Consider the following 27,875-nt stretch of genomic DNA (forward strand, 5'->3'; position numbering starts at 1 on the left):
GGGGGGGGGGAGAGAGGAGAGCGCCGCCGGGCGAGGCCAATGCGCGTGCGCGGCGGGGCTGAGGCAAGGAGCGCTCCGCCGGGCGAGGCCAGTGCGCGTGCGCGGGAGGGGGGCGGGGCTGAAGCGAGGAGCGCTCCGGCGCGCGCGCAGGGGCGGGTCGGTCACGTGACGCCGGGGCCGCCGCGGCGCACGAAACCGGAAGTGGGTGGGCGCACGACGAGGCCCAGCGCAGCCTGCGGGCGGCGGGGAGGTGGCGGTGCCGGCCACGGTGAGCGGGGGGCGGGGGTCGGGGGTCAGGGGTCAGGGGTCAGGTCAGGGGGCCCGGGCCGCCTGGGGCGGGGGGGAGGGGCGGGCCGGGGGGGAGGGGCGGGCCGGGCCCCCAGGGGTGCACGTGAGGATGCTGAGTCAGGGCGGGGGGGAGGGGATGGGGGAGGAGGGGGGGGAGGTCACCCCCAGGGCACCTGCCCCGAGGGGCCTCCGAGGCTATTAATCACCAGCTTAATAATAATAGCAGGAATCATGATGAGGGTGGTGCTTAAGCGCTTGCCATGTGCCCGGCACTGTCCTAAGCGCTGGGGGGTTACAAGGTGAGCAGGTGGTCCCCCTTGGGGGCTCCCAGTCTTCATCCCCGTTTTACAGATGGGGTCACTGAGGCCCAGAGAATAATAATGATGGTGGTGTTGGTTAAGTGCTTTCTATGTGCCAAGCACTGTTCTAAACTCTGGGGGGATAAGGTGAGCAGGTGGTCCCCCTTGGGGGCTCCCAGTCTTCATCCCCATTTTACAGATGGGGTCAGTGAGGCCCAGAGAATAATAACAATGGTATTGGTTAAGTGCTTACTATGTGCCAAGCACTGTGCCAAGCTCTGGGGGAATACAAGGTTGTCCCACTTGGGGCTCACAGTCCCAGTCCCCATTTTGCAGTTGAGGGAACTGAGGCGCAGAGGATAATAATAATAGTAATGGTATTGGTTAAGTGCTTACTATGTGCCAAGCACTGTTCTAAGCTCTGAGGGGATACAAGGTAATCAGGTTGTCCCACGTGGGGCTCACAGTTTCATCCTCCCCCTTTTACAGATGAGGGACCTGAGGCCCAGAGAAGAAGAATAATAGTAATGGTCTTGGATAAACGCTTACTATGTGCCAAGCACTGTTCTAAGGACAGAGGTAGACACAAGGTAATCAGGTTGTCCCACTTGGGGCTCACAGTCTTCATCCCCATTTTACAGATGAGGGAACTGAGACAAAGAGGATAATAATAATGACATTTTTTAAGTGCTTACTATGTGCCAAGTACCGTTCTAAGCACTGGGGTAGATACAAGGAATTGAGGTTGTCCCACGTGGGGCTCACAGTCTTCATCCCCATTTTACAGATGAGGTCACTGAGATGCAGAAAATAATAATGGTATTTAAGTGTTTACTATGTGCTAAGCACTATTCTAAGCACTGAGATAGATGCAAGGTAATCAGGTTGCCCCACATGGGGTTCATAGTCTTCATCCTCGTTTTACAGATGAGGGCACAGAGGATAATAATAAAAATAATGGTAATTTTAAGTGCTTACTATGTGCCAAGCAATGTTCTAAGTGCTAGAGGGGGATACAAGTTAATCAGGTTGCCCTACTTGGGGCTCACAGTCTTCATCCCCATTTTACAGATGAGGTCCCTGAGGCACAGAGAAGTGAAGTGACTTGCCCAAAGTCACACTGCTGACAAGTGGTGGAGCCGGGATTAGAACCCATGACCTCTGACTCCCAAGCCGGGCTATTGCCACTGAGCCACACTGCTTCTCATGGTATTATTAATACCAACGTTAATAATGTTGGTATTTGTTAAGCGCTTACTATGTGCCAAGCGTTGTTCTAATACAGGGTAATCAGGTTGTCCCATGTTCATTCATTCATTCAATTGTATTTATTGAGTGCTTACTATATGCAGGGCACTGTACTAAGCGCTTGGAATGTACAATTCGGCAACAGATAGAGACAATCTCTGCCCCAAAACGGGCTCACACACACGTGGGACAACCTGATTACCCTGTATCTACCCCAGCGCTTAGAACAGTGCTCTGCACATAGTAAGCACTTAATAAATACCAACATTATTATTATTATTATTATTATTATTATTATTAAATGGGGGAGACTGCCAACAAAACAAAACAAGTAGTCTGGTGATGAGAAGCAACGTGGCTTAGTGGCAAGAGCCTAGGCTTGGGAGTCAGAGGACCTGGGTTCTAATCCCAACTCCGCCACTTGTCTGCTCTGTGACCTTGGGCAAGTCCCTCAACTTCACTGGGCCTCAGTTACCTCATCTGTACCAGTAAATCCAATATTTTCAAACTCTGTCTTCTTTTTTGATCTTCCTCTTTGTGAAGCTCAGAGTCTTAATCCCCATTTTACAGATGAGGGAACTGAGGCACCAAGAAGTCAAGTGACTTGCCCAAAATCACACAGCTGACAGGTGGTGTAGCCCGGGTTAGAACCCATGACCTCTGACTCCTAAGCGTGTGCTCTTTCCACTTACAAATACTGGTTGTCATCACAAATTATTGGAGAATACACGTGGACCCTTATTAAACAATGTATTTACCTCATTTTATGAGAGAAACCGAAGAGGAAATAACGTATTTAGATGTCAGATGGTCACCCAGCAGGACTTTCAGGACTGTGGTTAGGGTACCTAAAGTGCAAGTAGGGGAAGCAGCATGGCCTAGTGGGAAGAGCCACGGATCTGTGAGTCAAAACACCTGGGTTCTAATTCTGGCTCTGCCACTTGTCGGCTGTGTTACCTTGGGTAGGTCACTTCACTTCTCTGGGCCTAAATTCCTTCATCTGTAACACAGGGATTTAGACTAATGTGTGGGACTTGAACTGGGTCCAACCTTATTACCTCATATCTTCCTCAGTGCTTAGTACAGTGCCTGGCACAGAGTAAATGCTTTAACTAATACTTTAAAAAAAAATCTGTGGGATGCCATCGAAGAGAACATTCTGAGCCATGAGTATAGAGGCATTTTAGTTTTAAAGGCTGCCTTTGGGGATTCTGAATTTATATTTTTACATTGTCGGTATGCATATTGATTTTTAAAGATGAACGTTGCTAGTAACATGATCCAAGGTTCAGTTGGACTGGAATAGGAAGAAAGCTGACAAATATTTTGGAAAATTTTTGAGGTGAGGGGAAAGCTCTCCCCCCCTACTTTGTTAGCAGCTTCAAAATTCTAAAGGTGTGAAGGCTATTTGTAAGTTTACTTGTGTACACGTAATCTTCCCTTAAAATAAAGGCCTTTTTTACCAAAAGTAACGTTTTATTTTTTAGTGTTTCAAGTGGATCACCTAACCAAGCAAAGATGCAGAGCACATCAAATCATCTCTGGCTGCTGTCTGATATTCTAGGGCAGGGGGCTACTGCAAATGTCTTTCGTGGGCGACATAAGGTTAGTTCAAATGCAAATTTAAAATCCGGAGGCTTTCAATAAGCCTTCTCAAAGTCATAGGTGGTGTTATTGTAGAGCAACTCGTGCCTGGATGTAGCAGTTATGTCTGGTTTAACTGTATTAAAATGCTGTATGCTGAACTATGCTTCCTATCTTTAGTTGCATTTATCCTAGTGTGCTAGTTAGTTACCATCCAGAACCAATAAATCACCAACTTTATCTATCCTCTGATATAATAATCAGCACCTCCAAATGGCTCATGGTTACAGCTATACCCACTTCTACTCTCTCTTCATTCTCTACTGCTTCTCAGGGCGTGAGCAGGAGGCGACCAAGACAAGAGTAAGGCACAGCGTGCGGGTCGGCATTTATCAATTGTATTTATTGAGTGCTTACTATTTGCAGGATACGGTACTAAGCGCTTGGGAGGGGACAGTGTAACAGAATTGGTAGACACGTCCCCTGCCCCCATTAGAGGAGTGAGGATAAGTAGAAGGGAGAGAGCTGATTGAGTCCCTTAAAGCTGATGGTCAGAGACGTCGGCTAGATGCCGAGAGGAGTGGGCAACCGTTGGACATTATCGAGGAGCGGGGAGATGCACGCAGACATTGCTGTAGAAAAATGATCGGGGCAGCGGAATGAAGAATAGAGAGAGAGATGAGTCGAGGATAGTGCCAAGGGTTAAGGTTGTTTGGTGAGACTTATTGGCGGGCGCTCTGATCTGTAAGTGGTCTAGGTCTAAGACTTGACCTTTGGCTGAAATACCTGCATTCTCTTGACTTCCTTGGAAGAAACAAATGTCTTCCAATTATTTATTTATTTTTTTTTGCAGGGGAGATAAAAAATATTCCTTATGTAAGCATCCACTGATTGCTGTGATGATGGTCTCCCATTCAGAATGACAGGGTCTCAATTCTGTAAGCCCGTTGCGAGCAGGGAATGTGCCTACCAAATCTGCCACATTGTCCTCTCCTAAGTGCTTAATACAGTGCTCTGCATACAGTAAGCGCTCAAAAATTACCATCAGTCGATTGATACCCCATGAAGCATTCCCTTCTGCTTGTTTCACCCCTCATTGCTGTGAGGATTTGGTCAGATGTTTGAGACACCAAGTGGTTTGGGATGGGTTTTTTTTTATGGTGTCTGTTAGGCGCTTACAGTGTGCCAGGCACCTTATTCTGCTCTAGGGTAAATAAAGGTTACTCAGGTTGGAAACATCCATGTATCATGTGGGTCTCTCAGTGTTAATCCCCGTGCTTTAACCACTAGGCCATGCCGCTTCACAGGTGCTTGGGAGAGTATAATACAATGAGAAAGATGGTCTCTGACCTCAAAGGTGGGTGTTTTTTTTTTTTAATAAATAGTGGGAGTAGTAGAAATAACGTACTATAACTGATGATAGCGTGAGGCTGGTAGGGTACATAAACAAGTATAAATTCTCATATGTCAAAATCCATATGCCTTATGGTAGCCATGTCTACATAAGGGCTAAGTAGGGTGTTGGAAGGGAAGTGGTGCTTAATTGTGGACTGCCTCCTTGTGGGAGCGGTCTCAGGAAGGATTTCAGATGGGAAGAACTGTGGTCTGGCACATTGGAAGGCAGGAAGAAGGATGTGAACAGAGCATTGAAGGAAAGAGTCAAGAAGGAGGAATTGTGAGAAGATGACCCTGGGAGATCTGAAGAGCAAGAGCCTAGAGTGTAGTAAGTGGAGGGAGCCGAGAAGGTAAAAGGGAGAGAACTGTTAGGACTCCTTGAAGCCAAGGGTTAAGAGCTTCTTACTGTAGAGGGAAAGGGGTAACCACTGGGGGCTTTTGAGGAGTGGAGACTTGTGCAACATATTGTTTTAGAAAGGTGATCTAGACAACAGAGTGTGGTGTGTTTACTAGATGGGGGAACGATAGAGACCAGCGAGAAGGTCGGTAGCACTGGTGACAGGCTTTATGGCCATTTGGGTAGAGAGGAAGGACCGAACCAAGGTGTCGTTGGGGAAGAAAACCGGCAAGATTTAGCAATAGTCTGAATGTGAGCGGTGAAAGTCAGCCAGAGTCAAGGACAGCAGAGTTGTGATTTTCTCAGGAAGGTGGTATTGTCGACCATGAGGGGAGGGTGAGCTATTTGCGAGGGAAGAGGGAGAGTTCAGTTTTAAATGTTTTAAGTGTACGCTCAGTCAGTCGGTCAAGATGGCAGCCGAAAATCCAGAATCAAACTGGTGAGAGGTCAGTGCTGGTGAGGTAGATTTGGAAGTCGTTCGGTAGAGGTAGTAATGAAACCATTAGAGTGGCCAAGCTCTCTGAGTGGAGGAGTGGTAAGTGAGAAAAGAAGGTGATCCAGAACAGTCCCGTAGTCACCAACAGTTAAGAATAATAATAATTGTTATTATTATTGTAACATTTGTTAAACACTTACTGTGTGCCAGGTACTGCACTAAGAACTGGTGATTTAGGCACAATCCCTATCCCACATGGGGCTCACGGTCTTAATCCCCATTTTACAGATGAGGTAATTGAGGCACAAGGAAGTGAAGTGACTTGCCCATGGTCACAGAGCAGACAAGCAGCAGAGCTAGGTTTAGAACCCAGGTCCTTCCGCCTCCCAGGCCCATGCTTTATCCAAGTTTTTGCCAGACTGAGTTTTCCATGTTGTTAAACTCCCATTTTTCTCCTTCTTTTTGTGCCTATTTAATTTTTGAAGTTTCACTTGACCTGCTGATAGAGACCAATTAGTTTCACTTTCTTTTTCCTCGCCTTGGAGTAAGCATGATTCAGTTTCTATAACTTGTAAGGGTTGGGCCATGACCCACTCCTCTTAAAATATGCTAGTGTTTGAAATCCAGGCTAATGATAATTATTTGCAAAAGAAAGCTTTCTCCTCCTCTAGCTTGTAAGCTCCTTGTGGGCAAGGAAGATATTTATTTACTCGGTTATATTGTAGTCTCCCAAGTGCTTAGTACAATACCCTGTATGCAGTAAGCACTCAAAAAATACAATTGATTTCTTCCTGCTCTTGTTTTTCATAGATTCTAGAGCCTATCCCATCTCCTGAAAACATTCACACATTTTCCAAGAAACCTGCAAAATGCTGCCCTTGAATTTTGAAACAAAATGGGGAGAATCTCAAGAAAATGGGGAGAATCTCACTGTATTTAGAAATTTAAAGTTAACATTTGACCAGAAAAGAAACAGAACCTGTGTAATTTACTCTTTGCTGCTGAAAATCCACGGGTATTATTGTAGTTAAAATTAAGTCACTGAAAAATAAGCCACTGCTTTCTGCTAGATATAGATCTGCATATTAATTATTGCTCTGGATTTATGTAGTGTCCTTTCTTCCAGAGAACTCAAAGTGCCTATTGTTTGGCTTTGATTTTTGTGGTATAGATTTGCTCTCAGTATTTTTGGTATTTCAAAGAACATGCCCACTCTCCGGAAGGTTGGGTACATGTTTAAACTCCTCATAAGCCTTAAAAGGAAAAGTGTTACAAAATCTCAGCATGTACTTCCCAGCCAGATGGGCTCTGTTTAACTACCTTATTTTAAAAATAGGTTTTGTTCCCTTTTCCTGAAGGTCACTTGCGAGATTGTGTTTCCAAAGCAAGGATAATCCATAGAAAATATATTTGGAGTCTGGGGTTCTGGGGAGCATAATTTATCCTAAATTAAATAGCTTCAGCATTAAATGATAGAGGAACTCTTTCTTTGACAATTTAGTGCCTTTAGGCAAAACAAAAAGAATAAATACAAAAATATTTAGAAATATTTTTGATGATTTTTTATACTATATGGAACCAAAATATTTTTCTCTCCTTTAGAAAACAGGTGACTTATTTGCCGTCAAAGTATTCAATAGCATAAGTTTTCTTCGCCCCATGGACGTTCAGATGAGAGAGTTTGAAGTGCTAAAGAAACTGAATCACAAAAACATTGTCAAATTATTTGCTATCGAAGAAGAGGTGAGTGGTTTTTACCGTTTTTTCTCGTAAATGTTCCCAGCCGTCATTCACAATACTCACATACCCATTTTTACATATGATTAAGTATGGTTAAAAATGGTTTGTCTAGTAATCCTTTAAAATCTTGCCATGCATATTTGGTTCAAGTACTATGTAAAATATGATCTAAAATGCAAAACTTTAAGAACTATCCCAAGCTATCAAGAGATTATTTTGTGCCTTTTATACTCAGCTTTTTAAGACACGGCTTCTTTTCAGAAGAATTATAAAATATAGTAATACACAAGTTAAAGAATCATGTCTTGCAGTCTTTTTGCCTTCTTAGCTCATTACAAACACTTGTGTGTTACTTTTTTTCAGACCACCACAAGACACAAAGTGCTTGTTATGGAATTTTGTCCATACGGAAGTTTATACACCGTTTTAGAAGAACCATCTAATGCCTATGGACTCCCAGAGTCTGAGTTTTTAATCGTGTTGAGAGATGTGGGTATGTGGAATGTTCTGTTTTTAATTCTAATGTCTTCCCGATCATTGGGTCAAGGCCCTCCCCCAGGTCCTACCTTCTTGTCTGCCCCCTTGGAGAAGGCATGGCCTACTGGAAAATGAGCATGGGCCTGAGAGAGGACCTAGGTTGAAATCCCAGCTATGCCAGTTGTCTGCTAGGTGACCTTGGACAATTCAGTTAGCTTCTCCGGCCCTCCGTTCTTTTTGTACCTAGCAGCCTTTCTCCAACCAGTTTTCTTTATTGTGTGCCCTTTTTTAGCCTCAAGTGCCCTCCTACCTTGCTCTTCTCCCTACTGAATTTCATCTTGTGGAGGGAGGTTTTTTCCCATTTATTTTGGTTATTTTTCTTCCCCCTATGATGTGATCTGTTACATATGCGCATTTAAAACTATCCAAGACTGAAGAGAGAAACACAAATGATCTGAGACTATTATTGCCAGTCTTGGTTTTGAACAAATTTCCAGTATTTGTTTCTTCATGGTGGCCGTATGGCGTAGGTGGGAACACTATTACAGTATGTGTAATTATCTGCATGAAGCCTTCTTTGACTTATATTTTAAGTTGGAGGAATGAACCATCTCCGAGAGAATGGGATAGTGCACCGAGATATCAAGCCAGGCAATATCATGCGTGTTATAGGAGAAGACGGACAGTCAGTGTACAAACTGACCGATTTTGGTGCCGCTAGAGAATTAGAAGACGATGAGCAGTTTGTTTCCCTCTATGGTACTGAAGAGTATCTGGTAAGCCACGGATCATTACTGTCATTGCTTTCATCCCTTAGTCAAACCTGAGGAACTGGGAGATGGAATTATAGTTGGTCACAGGCTTCCTTAAAATGTTCGGTGCCCCGGTTGTGATACTTCTCTAGCATTTGGTTTGGGGGGATGCTGTTGTCATAATAACTGAGTCCCATAATAATGACTACAAGCTGTTCAGCACAGGACATGGAGACATATATGTAGATATGTAAAGTCTTGCCTCTTGGTCTTTTTTTATTTTTAATGGCATTAATTAAGTACTTCCCCTTTCTAGACCCTAAGCTCGTTATGGGCAGGGAACGTGACTGCCAACTCTGTTATATTGTACTCCCCCAATTGCTTAGTACATTGCTTTTCTCACAGTTAGCATTCAATAAATACAATTGATATACCAAGCACTATGCCAAGTGCTGGGGTAGATAGAAGATAATCAGGATAGGTGTCAGGATGGGTGCAGTCCCTGTCCCACACGGGGCTTTTGGTCTAGGAGCTAGGGAGAGCGGTGATCTTATGCCCATTTTGCAGATGAGGAAACTGAGGTACAGAGAGGTGAGGTCAATTGCCTAGATCACACATAAGGTACATAATCTGGAATTAGAACCCCAGTCTCCTGACTCCATCCCATGCTCTTTTCACTAGACCCTGCTGCCTCCCACATGTTTTGTATATCCTTTAATAGCTTTTAAAAAAAAAAGGCTCTTACGATCTTTGTAGTACTTGCATAAATATCACAGGTTGACCACGTACATTGATAATGTCCTTCATTTGTGGGAATATTTAGGTTGTATTTTAGATAAAAGCAGTGTATATTTATAAAAGCGCCCATGTCTTCTGAAGTTAGATGCTACTGGAACACTCAGTCAGACTTTGGAAATAAAAGGCCAGTGCATTTATTTTTAATGTAAAGCAAGTAGAATGTTGGTGTTAACATAACTCAATCAGTGGTATTTCAGTGCTTACTGTGTACAGAGCACTGGACTAAGTGGGAGAATACAATGTAACAGAATTGGTAGACGCATTCCCTGCCCACAGTGAGATTTCAACTCTGTTGTATTGTACTCTCCCAAGTGCTGAGTACAGTGCTGTGTACACAAAAAACATTGAATAAATCCCATGGATTGAATAATTGATAGGATTGAGTGGCTCAACCGCTCTGATTTTATTTTAATGGTATTTGTTCATGGCTTAATATGTGCCAGGGACTGGTATAGGTGCTGGGGTAGATAGAGGCTAATCAGATCAGACACAATCTTTGTCCCACGTGGGATTCACAGTCTTAATCCCTGTTATACAAGTGAGGTAACTGAGGCCCAGAGAAGTTAAGTGACTTGCCCAAGGTCACACAGTGGTTAAGTGGCAGAGCCAGGATTAGAACCCTGATCCTTCTGACTCCCAGCCCTGTGCTCTGTCCATTAGGCCATGCTACTTCCCAGCTTCCCAACTTTCCCCAGTACTCTCCCTGCTTTTCTCTGGTGCATTACACAATCCAGGTTTTTCCACAAGTTTCCATTTTGGCTTTCAGTGTCATATGGCTGTTGGCATTGTTCTTTTAGCACTTAGGACAGTGTTTGATACATCACGAATAACAAATACCGTAAAATAAATAGGGCAACCCATAATTAAATTTTGAAAGCATTCGCCATCTTCTGGTTGAGCACATGGGAAACAGTGAAAAGCGCTGGAATGTGTTGCAGCATTTCTTAATTTTGTGCGTCTCTTATTCCGTTCCTTGGTGAGCACCCTGACATGTATGAGCGGGCAGTACTGAGGAAAGATCACCAGAAGAAGTACGGAGCAACAGTGGACCTATGGAGCATTGGAGTGACATTTTACCATGCTGCCACGGGAGCCTTACCCTTCCGGCCTTTTGAAGGACCTCGGAGGAACAAGGAAGTAATGTGAGTAGTTTTTTGTTTTTCTAAAACTTGAATCAGTCCGTCAGGTGTATTTATTGAGCAGTTAGTAGGTGCAGGCCACCCTAAGAAGTGCTTGAGAGAGTACAGCGCAATAGAATGACCAGTAAAGAACCTATTCATGAGCCAGTGGGTTTGCTTCAGCTCATCGGTTTCTAGCAAGGATGTGGTTACGCTAAGAAGAGCTATTGAGAAATGAATCTTCAAGCCGTAACTATTCCACCAGTGGTCCATTCCAGAACTTTTAGCCTGCTGGACTTGTATTTGTTATATGTTGTAACTTTTATTAAGGTCTGGCTCCCCCTCTAAACTTTAAGCTTGTTGTGGGCAGGGCACTTGTCTGCCAACTGTTTTGCATAGTACCCTCCCAAGGGCTTAGTATGGTGCCCTGCACACAGAAAGTGCTCAATAAATGGCGATAGTGTTGATGCTATTCGTTTTGTAAATGTACAGTATACTTCAGTGACAGTAAATCCTTATCTTTCTGGGCTGTCACTTAAAGCTCTAATTTTCACACATCTGATTTTAATTTAACGTCTGGTTTCCTCCCTGCAGACTCCGTTACTCATCAAAAGATTATTTTCTGCTTTAGGACTAGGAAAATATTGCTGCTGTCATGTGGTGCCAGAATCTATTGCCACATCATTTTGCCCAAAACATTAATTTCCCCTTGTGTGTTGGAGGGGACATTTTCACAGAACTCCAGCATTCGCCTATTTGGAGTACTAGTATTTATCAGGCAATAGTATTTATTGAGTGCTTACTCGATGCAGAGCATTGTATTAAGCACTTGGGAGAGTACAGTGCAGCAGAGTTGGTAGAACACGTTCTCTGCTCACAGAATTATTAAGCGCTTATTTTGGTTAGGGCACGTACTAAGTGTTGGGAAAGAATACGCAGGTGGGAATTGGATCCAGTTCCTCTTCTTCGGTGGGGCTCACATATCAATAAAGGACTGATTTATTAGTACACGTTTTCTCCTTCATACAGTGCCCTTCAGAAATGCAACTCCCACCTTATAGAACAGACTGTAAACAATGTGAACGGCTTTATTTTGATGTGCTTTTAATATCTCCTAGGTATAAAATAATTACCGGGAAACCTTCCGGTGCTGTATCTGGAGTTCAAAAGGCAGAGAACGGGCCAATTGACTATAGTGGGGATATGCCTATTTCTTGTAACCTTTCTAGGTAAGCGTGTTGGAGTTTTGTTGGGTTTTTTTTTTTTACATGTTCTCTCTAACAGCTTGTCTCCTCCAGCTTGTCTTCTCTAGTGATTTTATTTAATTATACATACTCCTGAATTTCTGAACTGAAAATCTGTAAAATAAATCCTGGAGTACTGAGCATCATGTTCCTCTGGCCTCCTGCTAGAGAAGAGATCCAGACTGAACAAGCTGCTCTCCCACTTCCTGATGCAGAGTTAGCGATAATATCAAGTATTTAGGTATGCCAGGTAATCAAGTGGTAGACCTTCCTGGTCAGCCATTTTACCTAGTCATGGTTTAATAAAAAATTCAGGCTGAAAATCTTAATTACCTATTTCAAGTAGTCTGTTATGTGGGTGAGTAAGAATTGTCATCTTGTGATATGGGAAAAGCAGCATAGCATAGTGGAAAGAGCATGAGCCAGGGAGGTAGGAGACCTGGGTCCATTTGCTAAGCGCTAAGGTAGATACGACAGAATCAGGTGTCACGCAGTCTATTTCCCAAACTGAGCTCACATTTTAAGTAAGAGGGAGAATGAGTAGTTTTCATAGTCCCGGCTAGGAGCTCAAGTTGGAAAAATGAGAATCCTGGCATGCCTAAGCTATTGGTCTGAGGGAAATAAGTAATAGGAATTGGTGGGAGATGATCTACCCCACTCTCATCAGAGTTGGTGCCAAAATACTGGGGTTTGTTTTGTTTTTGTGCTTATATTGTGTCATCTGAGTCAGGGATATTACTTTCACCTTTCCCCATGATCTAAGAGGAGGAAATTGAGGCACGGGGAAGGTGAGTCACTTGCCCAAGGACATAGAGCAGACTAGTGGTGGAAGCAGAAGTAGAACCCAGGTCCTCTGACTTCCCAGCCCCATGCTCTTTCCACTAAGCAGCGTGGCTCAGTGGAAAGAGCACGGGCTTTGGAGTCAGGGCTCATGAGTTCGAATCCCAGCTCTGCCACTTGCCGGCTGTGTGACTGTGGGCAAGTCACTTAACTTCTCTGTGCCTCAGTTCCCTCATCTGTAAAATGGGGATTAAGACTGTGAGCCCCACGTGGGACAACCTGATTCCCCTATGTCTACCCCAGCGCTTAGAACAGTGCTTGGCACATAGTAAGCGCTTAACAAATACCAACACTAAGCCTTATTGCTTCTCTGCATTAAAATCTGAACATCCATCTTGGAGTTGACTTTTTTTTTTCCTTTTTTTCTCTTCAGGGGTCTACAAGCCCTACTTACACCTGTACTGGCAAACATTCTTGAGGCAGATCAGGAAAAATGCTGGGGGTTTGACCAGTTTTTCGCTGAAACAAGCGACATTCTTCACCGAATTATAATCCATGTTTTTTCACTTCAACAAATGACGGCACACAAGATATATATTCATAGTTATAATACGTAAGTCATACCTTCTGCATTCTCTCTTCACATGTATTATTTTACAACCTTTGTACCCAGTCAAGGAGCATTGTGGTTTTTTGTCTTTTTAATGACCAAATAAAAAAGATTTTTTCTTCTTTTCCTAAATCTTCATAATGTTGTTATGAAGAGAGGAATCTCCAGTGTTAATTTTCTTCAAACGTTGGCTCATTCTGTTTGGAATTTTAGTTAAAAAAAAACACTTTATGGGCAAAGTACTCCATGAGTAAAAAGCAGAAATGTTAACATTTCAATGAAAGTTGCTGGAATGTGCACTGGATATCGAACAGTCACCCTCTCTCTCTTGATCATCGGAATGAGAAGCAGTGGAAGTGCCTATTGGAAGCCACAGAGAAGTGACTTGCTCAAAGGCACATAGTAGACAAGTGGTGAAGTCAGGATTAGAACCCAGGTCCTTCTGACTCCCCGGCCCATGCTCTATCCACTAGGCCCTTTCTCAGATGCATCTCAAAACTTGATCCCAAATACATCTAGGTCAACAATGAGATGACTTGTTTTCAGGTCAAATGTCCTTGTGGTTTCCCCTGACAGTGCTGCCGTTTTCCACGAATTGGTCTACAAACAGACCAAGATTCTTTCCCCGAATCAAGAACTGATCTTTGAAGGCCGACGCTTAGTGCTCGAACCCGGAAGACTGGCTCAGCATTTCCCTAAAACCTCAGAGGAAAATCCCATCATTATTGTAAGCCGAGACCCCATGAGCACCGTAGGACTAATCTACGAAAAAAGTACGTTCAGGCCTGGTTCGTTTGAAAGAACTCTCTAGTTGGAAACAAAGTTTGTTCAACAGTAAATGTGATTGTACTTTGAACGTGTGCATCAATTATTTAGAATTAGTTTTGGTCCTTATCCTTTTTTATAAGTTAATAAAGGTGGAAAAAAATCCCACCTAGACAACTACTTTTAAATGAGGAGCAGGATAAATGCTGTACTAGGAAAAACTGACTGGAGGTGGAAAAACTGTTGAATTTAATCTGGCTGATGACTCGGGGGCACAGTGGAAAGAGCATGGGCTTTGGAGTCAGGGCTCGTGAGTTCGAATCCCAGCTCTGCCACTTGTCAGCTGTGTGACTGTGGGCAAGTCACTTAACTTCTCTGTGCCTCAGTTCCCTCATCTGTAAAATGGGGATTAAGACTGTGAGCCCCACGTGGGACAACCTGATTCCCCTGTGTCTACCCCAGCGCTTAGAACAGTGCTCGGCACATAGTAAGCGCTTAACAAATACCAACATTATTATTATTATTATTACTTTTTAGAGGAATTAACATCTTCAGGCCACTTGCTCGTTTTGTAAATTACCTTTTCCGGATCATGTACGCCCTAGGCTTTAAAGTAATTGATTTATTTCTTTTAAAAAGAGCTATATACCTGAATTAACAAGGCCATGCAGTGATATAAATGGAACCAAAACTTCTTTAGTGATCTGTTTTCCCTCCTATTTGAGCTCCATGTGGGCCAGCCTGTGTCTGGTCTGATTAACTGGGGTCTACCCCAGCGCTTAGAACAGGGCTTGACACGTTAATATGCACTTAAATACCATTTAAAAAATTGTGCATTTTCAGATATATTGGAAATATGTGGAAAAATATCCCATGAGTGGGCATGCTTAATCTTTATTTGATGAATTACTGGGCTAGACAGCATACAAATTAAAGCAAGTTGTCACTCTTCCCCGTGAAAGCATTTCTCCTAGAAGTGGATCAATCCATTGTATTTATTGAGTGCTTACTGTGTGCAGAGCACTGTACGAAGTCCTTGGGAGTACAGTATAATGGAGTTTTACCATAGGTATAAGTGGGTATGTAGGATTTAGGTTCCGGTACCACATGGTTCAATAATATTTATTTCTTATTTCAGTTTCAATCCCTAAAGTACATCCTCGTTATGACTTGGATAGTGATGCCAGTGTCGCTAAGGTTAGTATTTGAACATTAAGTAGATACGGGTTAATAACATAGGAAATCAGCACCAAAAGTAGCAGCATTGTTCTAAAGAATGTCCTTTTCTCTATGCATACAAATGGCAGGGCAAAAATAAAGCCTAGAAAACTTATTTGATTATTTTCAAAGTTTAGATGCTTGTGTGCATTTCTCATTACTGTACCAAAACACTGGTGTTTCATTTTCTGAGCTATTTTATCGGGAATGTAATTATTACTCATTTTCCTCATTAATGGTTACATAAAGATTTGGTGACTCTTAAAATGTGAGGGAAGAGGTCTTTATTGTGATTTGTTTCTCCCCTTCAACCAGTAATAATTTGTAGACGGTTGCTCCTGTTTTACTGGTGTCCATGTTTCATCTGCTTTTTGAATTCCTTTTATTGATGCATAAACTTGAAAATTTTGTGTTGAAAATGGCCACACTGCTATCATCTGCTGTGTGACCTTGGGCAAGTCATTTAACTTCTGTACCTGTTATCTCACCTGTAAAATGGGGATTACGCCTTGTGAGCCTCTTGTGGGACATGGACTGTGTCCAACCTGATTTGCTTGTATCTTCCCCAGCGCTTAATACAGTGTTGGCACATAGTAAGCATTTAACGAATACCATAAATAAAAGAAAGGGGGTAAAAAAAAGCAGCAAATTAGCACTGACATTGTTTGTTTCTCCGTCAGGCAGTAACAGGTGTTGTATGTTATGCCTGTAGAGTTGCCAGTAGCTTGCTGCTTTACCAGGAATTGATGAGAAAAGGAGTTCGATGGTTAATGTAAGTAATTGATTGGAATTTAGCTATGTGTTTCACCTTGGGAATCTCGAGATACTAGCTAGCCAACATAGAAAGTAAATGTACTTAAGACAGAGCAAGTAATTGGAAAAAGCAACCTGTATGACTGCTGGCCCCACTGGTTGGGACATTAATCAGACTTTTTTTTTAAAGTTGTAAGCAAACCCCTCCTTTTCTATGTCTATATTTCTCTGTTTGGCCTCAGAAAATAAGTTGGAAATAACTAGAATTACCAATAAGTATATGCAAGAGCAGGATTGTGAAGGTAGGTTGCTTTTTAAAAATCTGTTCTTAAGGATTGATTGAAAAAGGCACAAAAAGTTCTAGACCTGCTTGTGAGCCATTGTTAAAATATTTCGTTTTTCTGTCATTGAGAAAAGCCTTCCTAAGAAGTTTGCTTACAAAATTTTTATGTAGGATCTGTCCACATCCATTTCTCTTCTAAGAAGTAATCCTGTTGACTTTTGGGAAGTTAGGTATAGTTAGGTTCAAAGAACACTAGTTTTCCTTTTTATTTATTTTTTTTAACTTATTGTAGTCTTACCTTTTGTTTCCTTCTCCTCTGTCAACATAAAAAGAAATAAGTAGCTTTCATAGTCTATTGTAAGGTATTGGGCAGGAAAAAAACTTGAGTAAGTTCACTTTCTTAATGTGTTACCTAGTGTGTGATTTCTTAGAAAGCCTCTTAATTTTCCTGAGTATCAGAAGACTGAATGAAAAAACTTAAATAGGCGAATTGAATTATGGAAGTGTATGATTGAAGCTTAAATAAATATATGTGGAATATATGTTTTATGTACACTCCAAGATAATAAGCAATTAAATTTTTAAATGTTAAATGAATTACAAGAGTTAAGTGTACTGGAAATATTAAATACCATTAATTTTCAGTAATTTCCTTCTGAAAGTCAGGATCAGATTTCACTTATTCCAAGGATGATGTTATATAGCTTACAAAATACATGTAAATTGATCTGCAAGAACAGCACTTCTCCTGGCAGCTGATGTTTCTATAGATGGTAAGAAACAGTGAAGTTTCTTTCCAAGACTAATATGACTGATATTATTTCCAGTGAGCTAATCAGAGAGGATTACAATGAAACAGTGCACAAAAAAACAGAGGTGGTCATCACACTGGATTTCTGTATCAGGAACATCGAGAAAACTCGCAAAGTGTAAGTAAATTGACTTCTCTGCTGTCAGTGGTATGTGCTGTGATGTTCGACTTAACTATCCTTGTCGGACTCCAATACGGACATTTTTATACATCCTTTTTTAAGAAAGGGCTCCAAACCTGGTGTTACCTAGGAATTGAAATCAATCAATCAATCCATGGTATTTAAGTGCTTGCTTTGTGCAGAACACCGTATCTATGCGCTTGGCAGAGTCCAGTATAATCCCTGTCCACTTGGAGCTTGACCGTCTACAGAGAAGACAGATATTAAAATAGATTTTATATATAGGAGAAATTGTAGAGTATAAGGATATTTACAAAGTGCTGGGGGCTATCAAAGTTTTTAAGGCGTGCACAACCAAGTGCATAGTCAACGTAGAAGGGAGGGCTTGTAGGGGAAATATTAGGGGACTCTGGAGGACTGATCTGGGGTCTCTCTTTAAGGGTCGTCTTGTTTGAGAAAGAGTGTTGAGTGTAAAGGGAAAACACATCCCATTTCCACGCTAATGGTCTGATGAAAACTAAAACTCTAAAACTGAAGAATGAAGAGTCGTCTCATAAGTTGACATCTAAAGTATTTCTAGGACCTTGATGTCAGGGGAATGATTGAGATTGTTTCTACTCTGGGATCTTATGGGCCACTCTAATTTCAAGCTGCCTTTCACTGCTTCTCCTGGCACCAGTAAATTATTTTAGGCCCCAGGTACTGACTCAAGAGTGAGTCTGAAAAATTGTCCATTTTATTCCTTTGTTGAGTTATGTGAAGTTACCTTCCTGTTGGTAGTAAAGGGACAAATCTTTTTTTAAAAGGGCTATAGACTATGATAGCTCTTTATTAATTAAAGCTAAGTGTTATCAGTCTAAGAATATAATCTTTTCAATACAAGTGTTGAGTAAAATTTGATTTTGATTTCTATTTTTTCTTTGGGACACCTTTGTTTTCTTTGTACAGGTATGAAAAACTGATGCACATCAACTTGGAAAGTGCAGAGCTGGGTGAAATTTCTGACATCCACACTAAATTACTGAGAGTAAGTGACGAATCCTACCGTTGTGTAATCTTTGGAAGTTGCCGAAGAGGTCACCTAGTCCATTCATCTTCCATCCTAAGCAAAATTATTCCTAAATCACTTTGGATGCATTGCTACCTTCCCGTTTTTAAAGTTTACTGGCATCAAAGTTTCTGTAACCTCTTCAAGTCTAGAGCGCTAAGTGACAGAGTTCTTTATATCTAAGCTAAAGATCTCTTCTTCAAATGCCGTTGAGTCATTTCCATGGGGACTCGGTGGACACACCCTTTTCAGAACAACACATCTTTTGTCTTAAAATCATTCTGGTCTGTGTATCCATAGAGATTTCTAGGTAAAGATATGGAAGTGGTTTACCTTTGCCTTCTTCCAGCAAGGCCTATTGGGTAGAGCACGGGCCAGGGAGTCTGAAGGATCTGGGTTCTAATCCTGGCTCTGCCACTCGACTGCTGTGTGGCCTTGGGCAAGTCATTTCACTTCTCTTTGCCTCAGTTACCTCTTCTGTAAAATGGGAATTGAGACTGTGAGCCCTCTGAGGAACAGGGACTGTGTCCAATCTGATTAAGTTTATGTCTGCCCCAGTGCCTGGCACAGTATAGTGCCTGGCACATAGTAAGCACCTAACAAATACCACAATTATTGTTATTATTAATAGTACTATTATTCAAAAAGGTGGACTTAAGTGGTAGAATAGGACTGAAATCAAATGTACAATTAAGGATATTCAGCATAATAATTGTTGTGGTATTCGTTAAACACTTTGTGGTAAGGCCCTTACTAAGCATTGGGGTGGATAGGAGATAATCAGGTTAAACACGGTCCTATTCCCACATGGGGCTCACAGTCTAAGGGGGAAGGAGAACAGGAATTGCATCCCCTTTTTACAGATGAAGAGACTGAGGCACAGAGAAATGAAGCGACTTGGCTATGGTCACATAGCAAGCAAAGGGGAAAACTGGGATTAGAACCCAGGTCTTCTGATCCTGAAGTAAACATATAATGAATTTGAGAGTTTTTATAATCTTGAAATTTTCTGGAAAAATATCAGCTCATTAACTGCTTCAATTTCCTCTTCTCTGAAATTTCAGAAGCCCCACTTTTTTTTAAAAATTTTAAATGATAGTATTTTTTTAGTTCTTACTATATGTTCTGTTCTAAGCTCTGGGGTAGCTACAAGTGAATCAGGCAGATACAATCCCTGTCCACAGGGGGTTTGCAGTATTAAGTAGGAGGCAGAACGGGGATTGAATTCCCATAAACATGAGTAGTGAAATGATTAAATTGGCCCCCACCATCATTATGTTTACAGATAGAAATCTCTCCCCTGGCCTTGGAGTTACCTTGACAAGAGAGAGACAATATAGGCTACAGTCTTCTGTAATTGTCATTTGTGGGTTTTGGCAGCCCAGTGCTGAACTGTTCTTCTGTTGCAGCTCTCTAGCTCTCGGGGAACAATAGAGACCAGTCTTCAGGATATCAAAAGCAAATTGTCTCCCGGTGGCTTGCTGGCAGACCACTTGGGCAAATCAGGAAGGCAGTCATCCCAAAGACCGAAAGTAAGTAAGGAACCAGGCACACTCTTCCAGATCTGAACTCTTCATTGTCTGGTCACATTGGCAAGAGTTGATTTGTTTTTTGGATTTTGTTTTCTTTTTTTCCCTCTTAGTATAGAAAGGCTCCAAAGTCCTGCTGAATTGCATCATGGAGATCTACCATCAGTTCAAAAAGACAAAGCGGAACGTAGTAAGTACATTTTAGCAGTTTTAATTGTTCGTTTACAAGAGACAGGCCTGACGGGGGCTCCTCTTGCCCCCTACCAAATCCCTTCAATCTGGGGCCATATAGGGGCTTCTCCCTCTCTCTACCCTGCACCTCTCACCCGGTCCAAGACTGTGGGGATTCGGCCATCCGTTGGGCTCACGAAGTGGTTCTTGGGTCGCCACAGGACTTCAACATAATGAGGGACTTTTTGAGTGTCCACTGGAGGCTGGGGAAGGATGGAAACTGTGCCCTTGAAGAGAGAGACAGACACACACCCACCCTCTCTCTCTTTCTCTCCCCCTCCTGACTCAAAAAGAAAAGCAGGCACACCTCACAGTGATTAATAATGAATTTTTTTAGTTGCTTTCTATTAGTGTAATTCACTGGGGACAAAGGGCTTAAGTGACTTTAAAGCAATATATTATTCTTGTGGCTGATCTTGTGAAAGGGGTAGGCTTGCCTATTAGTGTACATATTCATAGACAAAGAAATTCTACAATATGATTTCATAGCTGATTTGCAGAATTAATCGTTTTGTGACAACATCTCATCCTAGGGTTGGCTTATAATGAAGAACAGATCCACAAATTTGACAAGTAAGTATAGAAATCCTTTGTACTTTGGATTATTTGATTCATATATATATATATATATAATAGGAGTTGTGAGAAATTTAAATTAAAATTGATGAGCAGAACAGAATACCTTTTGGTTTGCCTGAATAAAACAGAGCTGCTTAGAACGATTACTGTACAGGGCCTAATGGAAGAGTCACAGGATCTGGATCGTAGTCTCAGCTTCTGACCACTGTGTGACCTTGGGCTAATCGTTCCCTGTTTTCCTCAATTTTCTCCCCTTTAAATCAATCAGTGTTATTTTTCGAGCACTTACTCTGTGCAGAGCACTATATTAGGCGCTTGGGAGAATACAATACCACAGAATTAGCAGATATATTTCCTGACCATGAGGAGTTTACAGTCTAGAGGAATGGGGAGAATAACACCTGTCTCTCTCTACCACGCAGCAGTGTCATTAGAACAATTGGATATAAATATCGGGACTGCGCCGGGAAAATAAGTGCCCAACAAATTGGAGATCATTATTTTTCTCATAGCCCCATTGGCAGAATTTTCAGGTTCATTTGCTCAGTGCAGAGTCTCGTTCTTTAGTGAGTGGGGAAACCTGAGAACAAGCTGAAGCGAGGGTTGTGAGTGAGGCAGACAGCGCACGCCTTACTCGGCACCCCACTCCTTAATGGAGACTAAAGGAGAAGAGAAATGGTGGAGACAGAGGAAGTGGAAATGACTTCCTGCTTGCCTCCTTTCCTTCTCTTCTGGGGGTCTCCACCCTAGGGGTGTGAGAGCCGGGCAGATCTCGTCAATCAAGCAGTCAATCACTGGTGTCAATAATAATAATAATAATAATGTTGGTATTTGTTAAGCGCTTACTATGTGCCAAGCACTGTTCTAAGCGCTGGGGTAGACACAGGGGAATCAGGTTGTCCCATGTGGGGCTCACAGTCTTAATCCCCATTTTACTGGTGAGGGAACTGAGGCACAGAGAAGTGAAGTGACTTGCTCAAAGTCACACAGCTGACAAGTGGCCGATCCGGGATTCGAACCCATGACCTCTGACTCCCAAGCCCGGGCTCTTTCCACTGAGCCACGCTGCTTCTCAAACTTCTCTATTGAGTGTTTACTGTGTATGCAGAGCACTGTACTAAGCACATGGAAAAATACAATACCACAAAGTTGGTAGACACGTTCCTGCCCACATGGAGCTTACAGACTAGTCCACTTGGAATCTATATGGTCCCTGGCAGGCATCAGGGCTAACACAGAGCTTCTTGGTGTACAGGGAAGATGCCATAAAATTGCCTCACAAAGGGCAATCAGACATACTTATGCTTTCAGTCAGAGGAGCGAAAGCAAACATAATGTATCCGAAAGCCCGAAACCGTGATTAAGACCTGTTAAATAATTATTATGAGTAATAGCTGAGACTCTTCAAGGTGGAGTTGTTAACCTTATTATCATAGTATGTACAAATCTGTTGTATTGGACTCTTTCCCAAGTACCTAGTATACATTAGGTACTCAATAAATCCCATTGGTGATATTGATAATGATATAGTCATGGAGCTGGAGCCTCTAATCCACAATACTCCATCTTCTCAGAAATAAGAGTCTTCTGAAGTATTCTTCCCCTTGAGATTGGAAGATTGTTGTGGGCAGGGAATGTCTTTTTATGTTGTACTCTTCCAAACACTTAGTGCAGTGGTCTGCACGCGGTAAGCTCTCAGTAAATGCAATTGAATGAAAGTATTTGGGTGAGGCACTATCAGTCTTCTTTCTAAACATTTGACAAAATTGATATAAAGGGACTTGCCTGAAGTCACCTGATGAGTCCAAATAAAGATAAGAATAGAGCTCAGCTCATTTCAACTTCTGCTTGCCAAATTCCTTAGGAAACTTGCTGAAGGAAACAAGTATTGTTTCAGATTTACAGGTTGAGTTCCTGTGTATTTTTGAGGCAGTAGTTTCTTCCTTATCTTGATTTTTCCAGGCTTGAGGCCCCTGGCCTCCTGAGTTCCCATGAGAAAAATAAAAAGTTCTGAAAGCTTTAGATATGTTGATTGGTTGAGGTAGGTAGTCTTGCTTGAAAGGTGTCATGGGTATTTGTGGCTGTGTTTTCCTACAATTTTGATGTTATTTCCTTTTGTGTAAATTCTAAAGTTTCAGTCGTGAAGATTGGTGTAGAAAAGTTTGTGAAAGCTACAAGAATAAATGTTGACTGATTATGTTTGCAATTACAGGCAAAAGCTGTACTATCATGCAACCAAAAGCCATGTCCAATTTACAGATGAATGCATTGAAAAATACGAGGTATTTTTGGACAAGGCAGAGGAGTGGATGAGGTAATTAACTTGTTTTTGTTGCTTGCACAATTTTACAATTTGGTACATTGTTTAGGGCATCTCATTTTGATATTTTTATTTACAAAAGCACTTATTTTGACTTTCAGAAAGATGCTTCATCTAAGGAAACAGTTATTGACTCTGACTAATCAGTGTTTTGATATTGAAGAAGAGGTATCAAAATACCAGGACTATACTAATGAGGTACAAACCAGATATCTTTTCCCAAGGAAACAGCTGTTTTTTTCCAAAGACATTAGATTAAAGTTAGCATCTTCAGAATGTTTACGTTGGCATTTAATACAGAAAGAAACAACACAGCAAATGTCAGCTTTATTTTTCTTAAGATGTTCGAGAACACAAGCCATTCTCAGTTCTGAAAGGAAACTTTTAGAAAATAAGTCAATCAGTTGTATCTATTGAGGACCAGAAAAGCTAGGACTTTCATTCAATCATATTTATTGAGTGCTTACTGTGTACAGAGCACTGTACTTAGTGTTTGGGAGAGTACAGTATGATAACCAACAGACACAGTCCCTGCCCACAAGGAGCTTTCCTTGCACAAAACGAGTTTGCAGTGTAGAGGAGGATGCATCTTTTAGATGAATGCATTCAGTGCCCTTAGTGGTCAGAGTTCCTGCTTCGACTTACTCTTTTTAAGCACCTAAAACTAACCCCCTTGTAATCAGCATTGGCATATTTTAGAAATCAGAATGAAAGTTAATATTTTTTGTGTACACTGAGTTTTAAGGACTAGGTGTCCAGTAAGCCTCTGGTGTGTCATTTTGTAACGACAGTAATTTCTAACCCTAACCCTTAGCAAGAAGGGAATCTATAAAACATGTAGCATATTAATAACTTCGGACAAAAAAAACATAGGATGCCATAGGGTAGTTTTGGTCCAGCCTATTGGGCCTCTCAGCCCTGTAACATTTCAACATTGCAGTTACAGGAAACTCTGCCTCAGAAAATGTTTGCAGCTTCCAGTGGCATCAAACATTACCATGAACCCAATTTATCCAAGTTCTAACACCCTGTGGAAATGACTCTTGGGTAAGAAGTTCATAATGAAATAGCACATTTTCATTTGCTGAGAAATTTGAATTTACTGTAATCCTCTTTGCATGATTTAGAACTCCAATATAAATCTCAAAGTCGAGACATTATATTGGCTGAATTCAGTTTTTAAAATGGGGCAAAGCAAGTTAATCTGTTCAGAACTTAGTGAAGAACTGTATTGGTTTTTTTTTCCAGTATGAAGAAACTGAAGGAGGAGATGGAGGGTGTTGTTAAGGAGCTTGCTGAAAAATAATCATATCTTAGAGAGGCAAGTATTTTTTTTAGCCCAATTTGTCTGTATGATGTTTGGTAGAACCCTCGTGGTTCAATTGGAGGAAAGGTAGAGTACGGGCTTAAGAGTCAGAAGGACCCAAGTTCTAATTCTGGCTCCGCCACTTGTCTGCCGTGTGACCTTGGGCAAGTCACTTAGTTTCTCTGTGCCTCAGTTACGCTCATCTGTAAAATGGGGATTAAACTTCTGAGCCCTGTGTGAGACAAGGACTGAGTCTCACCCATTACCTAGTATCTGCCCCAGTGCTTAGTACAGCACCTGGCCCATAAGTAATCGCTTAACAAATACCATTATTATTATTCCTTTAATTATACTGTTACTATTATTATGTTTAAATTAAGTTTGTCACCACCATAAAGGGTCATATTGTGAGTGATTCCTTTAATTTCTTTAACCTCCAGTTTCCTCGACTGTGAAATGGAGATTTGCAATATCAAGCAATCTTTGAAGGTTTGTGGAAAACATTTTTCAGTGGCAGTCCTTTTTTTAAACTTGCAGAGCATGTTGCCCGACAATTTACAGGCCAAAAAAAGACAACTATCCTCAGTCAATCAGTGGTATTAATTGAGCAATTGCTATGTGCAGAGCATTGTACTAAGCATTTGGGAGAGTATAGTTTCTAATTCAGTTCAACTGAATTAGCAGTCACATTTCCTGTCCTTAACGAGGTTACAGGCTAGAGGGGACATTTAGACTGTCTTCCATGTTTCCATGAATTCCACAGAAATCTAAGTCAAGTGGAAATAAATAATCGCTTTTTTCCAGAAAAGGCATTTATAGTCACTCTTTAAATCTCTTCAATCTGGGTCTGTGTTTTGTTTTTTGTACTTTTAGGTTTGGCGCCTTGACTATGGATGGTGGCCTCAAGGAATGTCGATTGTCTGTAGCTTTCTGAAGAACTAAAGAAAAACGATTCGATTTGCACAAAAATATAATTCTGTGTCATTAGCTGCAAGAATGACTCTGGAGGTGCATGTTGCGGTCCATTCGGGGATTGACACAAGGATGTAAATATGTACACTGTTGTAAATACAATAAAAATATACGTTTGGGGCTGCTATCGAAGGGTAATTTAACTTTGACATTTATAATCAAGTGACGGTATTTACCGTCAGTGAACGCAAGCAAAACGTCTCAGAAACATGCTGATATTCTGATTTCTCAGCTGCCGTTATTTGCTGACCTGGGTTAAGTCACATCTGTCTTTAGTTTCTTGCAAGAGAATTTGTAGGCGGCCTGAATCCGCACCTAAGGTATTTTGGCTTAGTGACTTTTCAAACCAGAGAAGTATTTTTGAGAGCATTTGTTGGGCTATTGAGATCTTCAGCTGCAACTTTGGGGGTCAAGAAATGGATTTATGAGACCGTTTCTAATTGCCCCTGAGAGCAGAAATTTGAGCTTATTGCATTACTTATTTCAGTAGCATACAAGCTCACAGGCTTGAAAGAGGAGAGTGGAAGTCAGTGAGTTTCTCTCTGGTAGCTTTATTTCAATATCCAGGTGGTCCCAAGTCTCTGTCCACCCTGAAAGATGTATCAGTTAACTTTAGAATGAAATCCAACAAATGACAACAGTGCTTTCTGTGAAAAGAAAAAAAAATCCACTCTTTTGGCCACAGAAATACAGAACTCGGTTTCTTCAGAATATTTAAAACATTCAACTGAAAAAAAACAAAGTACCTAAGTTGTAAAAATTTTCCGTACATTCTTTACTTCCTCTGAATTTTTTTAGATACTCCAGTAATTGTGCTCATTTTAAGTGAAGTTATATGTATGAGCACTGTTTACATGAGAGAAATCTTATTTACTTTGAAAGAAATAATTTGGATGTTTCATCTGTAAACACCAGTGTACAAGCTCGATACAGTTATTTTGAAAAACAAATAATTTATATAACTCCTTAAAAGTAACTATTTTGGTTTCAGAACTTCTCATACTCCTGCTGATGGAGTGTGTTTTTCTTTTACTCATTATTTCTATCAAGACGTTTATATATATATATAACTTTGGTTTCTGGAGAGTAAATAACCTGACTGCCAAGAATAATAGAAAGTAAAGCAAATTTTTTAAAATTTGAAATTGAATTAGAATTATATTTTGAATAAAAGAATGTATTGTATTGGGAAATTGTAACATTCAGTGTATTCATTGTAGAAATAAATGCACGAGTGAATGGCTTTATTTACACAACCACAACATCAAAACACTTCCCATAACTTGAGTATATTGATTATTCTTACATGGGCATTAATTTGTATATACAAATGCATCCACTGTAAATTGTACTGCTATTAAATATGTGAACAGTTCTTTTTTTTTTTCATGAAATCGTTTCCAACATGAGTAACCAGAGACAGGAAGCATAAAAGGATGTTTATTCCATGGCTGCATTTTAGACCAACGGCACCTCTGTGTTTTGCTTGGATATGACAGGTGTTGCTAGAGGTGGGTGGCCCTGGGTTACCTAGAGGAAGAGATCCAGAGACTCGACTGTTTGATTTGGCCCTCTGTGCCTCTCCCATCACCAGTCGTTCAGTTGATCGATCCATCTTGCTTACTGATCACTCTACTATGATTTTTCAAAAAAAAAAAAATTGTCAGCTCCTCTCCTTTTTTATGGTATTTGTTAAGTGCTTACTATATGCTAGGTACCGTTCTAAGCACTGTGGTTAGATAGATACAAGGTAATCAAGTTGGACACACTTCCTGTGTCCCACATGGGGCTCACAGTCTTATCCCACTTTAACAGATGAGATAACCGAGCACAGAGGAGTTGAAGTCACTTGTCCAAGTCACAGCAGACAGTGGCAGAGCGGGGATTAGAATCCACGACCTCTAATTCGCAGGCCCATGCTCTACTCCACATGCTTCTTCATTTTGATATCCACTGACCTTATTTTATTTCTATTTCCGCTCCCACGGTTCAGTGGGCATGATAAGGTTTTCAAGTCAGCTGTGTTCCTACTCCCTGCTCCAGCTGAGGCATATCATACTGAGCGCTCAGAAGGTAGTCAGGCCTGCTCTGCTTATAAACTATATTTGCTGCACTGTAGGCTCCTTGAAGGCTGGGATCATGACTTCAAAGTCTGTTGTACTCTCCCAAACTCTGACCAGTGAAGGTATTTAATTATATTACTGATGGATTAAACTGGCCCTGCAACTGATTTTTTGGTGATTTTTTAAAAATAGTATTTAAGTGCTTACTAAGTGTCAAACACTGTTCTAAGCGCTGGGGTAGATACAAGTTAATTAGATTGGACAAAATCCCATCCCACATGGGGCTCTCAGTCTAATTAAGACTTGAATAGCATCCTAATAAGCAGATGTAGATTTCCCCTTGTTGCAAATCTTCATCTGGCGACAGAACTGGTCAGTGGTCAGCACAATAAAGCGCTTATTGTGTGCAGAGTAGTGTACTAAACATTGGGGAGAGTACAGTACAATAGAGTTGGCAGACATGCTCCTTTAATCCCAGCTCTGCCACTTGTCTGCTGTGTGACCTTGGGTAAGTCATTTCATCTCTCTGTTCCTCAGTTACCTCATCTGTAAAATGGGGATTGAGGCTGTGAGCCCAAATGGGACAGGCACTGTGTCCAACTTTGTTTGTATCTACCCCAGCGCTTAGAACAGTGCCTGGCACATAGTAAGTGCTTAACAAATGCCATGATTATTATTATTGAGCTTACACACTGGAGCGGCAGACAGAC

At 41.4% G+C, this 27,875-nt stretch overlaps 1 protein-coding gene across 1 annotated transcript; it reads left to right on the forward strand.

Annotated features, from left to right (window-relative positions):
• Positions 1-165: 165 nt before the first annotated feature.
• Positions 166-26,478, forward strand: TBK1 (TANK binding kinase 1). Its single transcript, XM_029079289.2, is given in 28 exon segments — positions 166-268; positions 3,323-3,440; positions 7,250-7,390; positions 7,751-7,880; positions 8,459-8,640; positions 10,396-10,556; positions 11,651-11,761; positions 12,990-13,169; positions 13,743-13,939; positions 15,070-15,128; positions 15,830-15,921; positions 17,013-17,114; positions 18,066-18,144; positions 19,575-19,655; positions 19,657-19,697; positions 19,808-19,823; positions 19,825-19,861; positions 19,864-19,884; positions 20,459-20,498; positions 22,717-22,818; positions 22,926-23,022; positions 23,765-23,818; positions 23,820-23,850; positions 23,853-23,871; positions 24,073-24,124; positions 24,126-24,145; positions 25,004-25,034; positions 25,036-26,478. Coding segments are annotated over 27 exon segments (2,184 nt in total). The 5' UTR covers positions 166-268; positions 3,323-3,353; the 3' UTR covers positions 25,057-26,478.
• Positions 26,479-27,875: the final 1,397 nt, after the last annotated feature.

The sequence above is a fragment of the Ornithorhynchus anatinus genome, chromosome 14 (genome assembly GCF_004115215.2).
Source record: "Ornithorhynchus anatinus isolate Pmale09 chromosome 14, mOrnAna1.pri.v4, whole genome shotgun sequence".
NCBI classification, from domain to species: domain Eukaryota; kingdom Metazoa; phylum Chordata; class Mammalia; order Monotremata; family Ornithorhynchidae; genus Ornithorhynchus; species Ornithorhynchus anatinus.